The sequence below is a fragment of the Pleurodeles waltl genome, chromosome 4_1 (genome assembly GCF_031143425.1).
Source record: "Pleurodeles waltl isolate 20211129_DDA chromosome 4_1, aPleWal1.hap1.20221129, whole genome shotgun sequence".
NCBI lineage: Eukaryota > Metazoa > Chordata > Amphibia > Caudata > Salamandridae > Pleurodeles > Pleurodeles waltl.
In genome coordinates, this window is record NC_090442.1 from 573,525,697 (window position 1) to 573,531,712 (window position 6,016).

Sequence of the window (6,016 nt, forward strand, 5' to 3'; positions counted from 1 at the left end):
ACGAATGGACACAACTAGTGGCTTTAGTTAGCTGGAAAGTTGAAAAGCTTTGGTTCGAACCGGTGATTTGCATCCTGGTGCCCCTACAATCAATACCCCCCGTTGAAGCACCTTTTAAGGCTGTGTTTGCCACATTGAAGGGCAGAAGTGCGGATATTCACTTTTCCATTGTCCCTGCTTCCTCATGAGAAGTGCTGATCCTCTCCCATTGATAACAAAACACCCTTACTCAGAAGAAAATACGTGTAACTGCTCAGAGCCAGACCATGCGAATTTCTACAGTGTCTGCCCTTCCCGAACATGATGGTGCAAAACCTTGGAAAACAGAAAAGAAGAGAACTCTAGCGGGAAGGATAGACCTGCGGTGCTTAGCTAACAATACATCATCAATCTGTTTCGGACAAAACGTATTTCTTAATAACCACCCTTATATTTGTTTGTCTCAGTGATGCCCATTCCTGAATTCCATATAAGTGGGGTGTGTACTCAGGTCATCGTCACAGGGATTGTACATTTCTTATATTTGGCATTTAGGGGGTCATTCTGACCCTGGAGGTAAAATCCGCCAGGGCCAACGACCGCGGGAGCACCGCCAACAGGCTGGCGGTGCTCCCATGGGCATTCTGACCGCGGCGGTACAGCCGCGGTCAGAAACGGAAAACCGGCGGTGTACCGCTGGTTTCCCGCTGCCCTGGGGAATCCTCCATGGCGGCGCAGCTTGCTGCGCCGCCATGGGGATTCCGACCGCCATCCTGTTGCTGGCGGTTTTGGCCGCTAGGAACAGAATGGCGGTATGGGGTGTCGTGGGGCCCCTGGGGGCCCCTGCAGTGCCCATGCCAATGGCATGGGCACTGCAGGGGCCCCCGTAACAGGGCCCCACAAAGATTTTCAGTGTCTGCCATGCAGACACTGAAAATCGCGACAGGTGCAACTGCACCCGTCGCACCCCTTCCACTCCGCCGGCTCCATTCGGAGCCGGCATCCTCATGGAAGGGTGTTTCCCGCTGGGCTGGCGGGCGGCCTTCTGGTGGTCGCCCGCCAGCCCAGCGGGAAACCAAGAATACCCGCGGCGGTCTTTTGACCGCGCAGCGGTATTCTGGCGGTTCCAGCCAGGCCGGCGGCTTCCGCCGCCGGCCGGGGTCAGAATGACCCCCTTAGTCTGGTACATTATATACTCGTCAGTCACTAGACGCACTATCCTTGTTAATTGGAAGTTTTCTTAATCCGACGGCCAATTCTACCTTCTTGGGTGTGCTCCGTCACTGGGTGGTCCACCTTATCAAGAGGGAGATATCTGAAAATCAGTTCATAGTTACCACATTCCTGGTGGACTTCTCCTGGTTAATGGTCATGTTTCAGGCCTGCTAGTTCTGGCTTCCTCAGGACACAACAAGGGAATGTGTAACCGCAAAGTCCTCATTCGTCTGGTTCCAAAAGTGTCCTTAAACCCCTGGTTCTCTCAGTTATATCCACAGAACTGCAGGCGGCTGGGCACATCCCTCAATGTGTGCTGGTTCTACAACCCCTAGGTGGATTGTTACTGGAGAGAAAACACGTATGCACTAAGTGCTGGGAAGGAATCGGCACCCGCTACTCAAACTCACAAACACATGATCTTCAGCCTCCTCAGTGATATGCAATATCCCTATGATGTACTTCAGGGAGTGTTTTATCCCACAAATATTCCACAAAGTCAATATCATCTTTGAAGTTGAGGACTTCCTGCAGCGTTATGCACAGGATTCACTGTATAGATACACACTGTAATAAAGTGCAATAACTCCAGTTTTCGTAACATTAATTTATGCATGTTTAGAATATGTAGTACTTATAGTAAGCATACACAAGCATAACATAAGGACAGAATATGGACCTTAGACATAAGTTTACACAAATACCATACTTCAGTATGAATGGATAATGTAAATAATAGGGAGAAGGGAATGTGTGTGAACACATGAAAATTCAGGTTACACGTATGCATCGAAGTCAACCACACACGTAATTCATAATCTTAAATACTGTCCCTATTATGGAGAATAGGTGTAACATTTTAATAATGGTTTATATTTTCATTGTTATAGGACCATCTTTTAAAATGATCCTTCGTTCCCGTGTTGTCGTTTTGGAACATTTGAAAAAGTTCTGTTTCTCTTGCTAATCTGTGTTTCTTGTCCTTTACAGGGATCTTTTCAAGGTTTTACTCCATCTCCCGTTGAATTCCCATCTTCTGGATTGGTTTCCAACTCACCAGTATTGTCTGGAAGCTACAGCAGTGGTATTTCTTCGCTGAGTCGATGCAGCACTTCGGAAACCTCTGGTTTTGACAGTCAAATCTGCGATCAGACAGTGTCAATGTCAAATTACAGTATTTCAGAGGAGCCCATGAGGAAAGACAATAAAACGCCACCCCCTTACAGTGTGTATGAACGGACATTACGCCGCCCGGTTCCCGTACCTCAGTGCCTGTCCATACCTGTTCCCATCGACCCTCCATCACTTCCCCCCAAACCTCCAGTCATAAGGCCAACCAATCTGGAGAATGGGAGTCGAAGGACAGAGACTGTGCCAAGGCCCAGACCACTTCCAAGGAAGGTTTCCCAACTCTAACAAAGTCACTTTTGTTTACTGCATCTTCAGAAAATTCCTGGAAGTTGGCAGTGTAGTAAAAGCAAATATGGTTAAAGCGTAGGCACTTTAATAGTTTACCAAAATGTTCTCACGGAACATATAAAAGATTTTTAATTTATATGTTGCACATTATAAAAAATAACTGGCCTGGTATACCAGATAAAGCAGGATTTATAGATTTTAATAAAGTATAATTTAATTTGAGAAGCAAGTGTTAAATAGTGATACAGACATTTTTATAAAGGTTTCTTTTTTAATATACAGTAGAACAGGAGCACACTTTAAGATCACAGAAAGCGGTTATTTGTTTTCAAGGTGCGTTTGTTGTACAAAGGAATTGATGTATTGATTTCATGAAATGTTACCTGCACTCTTACAAGAATGTTTGGCAAGACAAGCCAACATTTTCCTGAGCTCAATTGTATGATAATCACTAGACAAAAGTTTTGAGGCACTTTTCAGTTGGGCTGCAGAAAATCAGGGGATTAGGTGTTATTTCGCGTTCATAAAACTAACGCAGTGTTTGTTTGAAATTGCCCACAAAGGCAAAATGTTATTTACTCGTGCAAAGGTAGAGGAAGTTAGGCAGAAACCTTTTTGAGGAAACCAATTTCTGATACATTTTTTGTGCTTTTGTAGCAATTAGTGTACAGTCTCTGGCGCATGTATGTATTGTATATACAGGTATGCTCTGGCATCCATTTTTTAAAGAGATTTAACACTAACCACTTTTGCAAAGTTATTATTTTGAACTTGAAAAATAAGTACAAGCATTGGGGCCAAATCGAGTGACCAAACTTGGAGGCGTTTTCTAACCGCACACATTCGTTTATCTAATACTGTGAAAATCACCACGACATCTGCCAAACTAGAAACAAAGTTTGGAAAATGAAGAAGGGGGACTACTTTCACACAATAAGCTCTCTTCCTATCAAGCAGGTCTTGTTTTATTTTGAAAAGGGCATTATATTAGACTCGTGCGCAATCTACACTGCGGATGCATTCTTATTCCTTCCTGTGTTCCCTGGGAGTTTGCATCTACTTCCTGGTACACGTTTCCCCTTTCCTCGTGGACGGGTGATTGTACAGTCCGACATCACATTTTCAAGTTCAGTGTGTGTAGAATCAGAGAGGGTTAAAACAAACCAGTAGCGCTGCGAAGAGCACCTTGAATGTGTATATATGTACATTCTCACTGCTGACCACACACCCCAGTGTGGATGTTTGGAAGATGTACACAATATATATATGTAGATATATATATATATATATTTTGTATCGGTAGTTTCCTTTGCTTAGTGTTTATAACGTATCATCAACAGTAGAGATTTGAGCCGTGATTTAAATCATGCTGTTACAATTTTTCCCTCTTTTGCTGGGAAACTCATTTTGTTTTTACTGTGTTTGCTTTTGTTGATAGCTCGACAGTATGGCAATCACCACTTTTTATATCCTCCGATCAAATTACTTCAGCTGATATATGCTGTTGATGGTGATTATAGAGATTTTCTATGATAAATGTTCAAGTATTTTTGTATATAACTGGTCGATTTTAATAAATTGTGAGTGTAAACCAGAAAAAGAAGCAACTACTTGTGTATGCAGTACGATTGTTATAATTATGCCAAATACTTTATGTATTGAAGAATAATATTTGTACATATGGGCTTTTAACATTAATTCAGCCATATTGACTTTACAAATTTGAAAATCAGAAAAAATAATATATGATAAAATATTTATGTTTTAGTGAAACCTCATTAGGGATAAAGGAGAACATTTATTTTATCTCCACGTCTCATACATTTTGCCACCTTGAACTTACCAGGGTAGTGCTGGGTTATGACTAGAACATGTTTTATGCAACATACCATGAATAAAGTAGAAATATATTTATATCTATCTATGTATGTACCTATAGGTAGATGTATAGATGTAAATATATGTCTATCGTGTCAGATTTTCTAAGGTGCCACATTTATGATAACAAAGCTTCTTTGATTTTACGGTGTAGTTTATTAGCTTTGTTAAATAGTGTTTGAGCACAGTATGACTCAGTGTTATTTTCCTCTTGCAGCCATAACTCATGGCCCCAAGCAGAATTTTTAATATGGATGTGTATTACTGAAATCAGTTATGCAGTAAAGCATTTAATGGTGTTCTGTTTACCAGGTGTTCATATTGGTCTCTTCTGCAATGGATAAAATGAAATAAAATTACTTGATTAATCTAGATTTGCATATTTTTATTGAGCAGCCGCTGCACACAATTTCTTATTACTGACAAACTTTCACCAGCCAGCTGCAGCATTATTCAGGGCAATGTTACCTGAGCCAACACACACAGATAATCAGCAAACGTGGCACTGCTATTTTGTCTGATGGAAGACCCGCTTCTTTCTTTTAAAGGAACCACGCATGTGAGAGCCAAAGCAGAGCATGCTTTTGTAGATGCGTCTTCGTCTGCTAATAACATTGAAACGTTTCATTTGATCTTCTAACTTTATAATAGCAATGCAAACCATATCCTTGAATCAAGTTGCCTGTGCAAATGTTACAAAGCAGCGGTGCACGCTCCAGTGCTGATGTTTGTGAGAGGCAGCTGTGCTGATAATACCCGCATATCAAGAATAAAGCCGGTCTACCCGGATATTCATACTAGCCCAACGTATGTCCAGGATCACCACTCACTGGGGTTCTGCAGTATCCTCCACAAAGTATCAGCAATGAAAGAAATGCAGATCAAGTTTACAACAATAATTTAAAATAATGTTTGCGTGAGAAATTGCTCTTGACATTCCCTACATTTTCCAAGTTGTATAAAGGCGGCTCCGCATTTTCACTGACTGCAGTCCTCGGTGGTTTCCGGATATCCGAGTGCGACTCTGTTTTCACAAGAACAGTAAAACCGTACTTATTTGGTCAGTAAATCAAGTGTAGTATTCCGCACGTTTTTTTAATCAGTCTTATAACTTGTGCCAATGGGACATACCTTAATATAGATTTATGACGCGTGTTCTGTTTCTTATTTCAAAACGAAAAAAATAAAAGGGTTAACAGGTAAATCCAATTTAGGAACTATTAACTTTCCTTTGAGATTACTTAGTCCTCAGGAATGATAGTCACAAAGGTAAAAAGAACTGTAAGGAAAATGGAAATACTAGAGAAGAGAATGGAAGTGAGAAGATATGTTATGGACTGGACATGGCAGATTCGCTGGGTAGAACAATTGATTTGTCTGCACGCCTGGCTGAGGCCAACTGGCTTCTTGCAGTATGTCCAAGCACCCGTTATGGACATGGCCTGCAATGACACTCATCTGTTTGGTGTAAAAGCCGATTCAGCTCTCGAGCTCTGCAAGGACAATAGTGCCACCACCCGGTTGC

General features: G+C 41.8%; 1 protein-coding gene across 2 annotated transcripts in view; it reads left to right on the top strand.

Moving 5' to 3' along the window:
- The window catches only part of DOCK4 (dedicator of cytokinesis 4), a 1,300,588-nt gene extending 1,295,725 nt beyond the window's left edge, over window positions 1-4,863 (top strand). For both annotated transcript variants that reach the window (XM_069228963.1, XM_069228964.1), the window contains one exon: window positions 2,185-4,863. In XM_069228963.1, the coding sequence (XP_069085064.1) occupies window positions 2,185-2,610 (426 nt within the window). In that variant the 3' untranslated portion in view covers window positions 2,611-4,863. The remainder of the gene's footprint in view (window positions 1-2,184) is intronic.
- The last annotated feature ends 1,153 nt before the right edge of the window (window positions 4,864-6,016 follow it).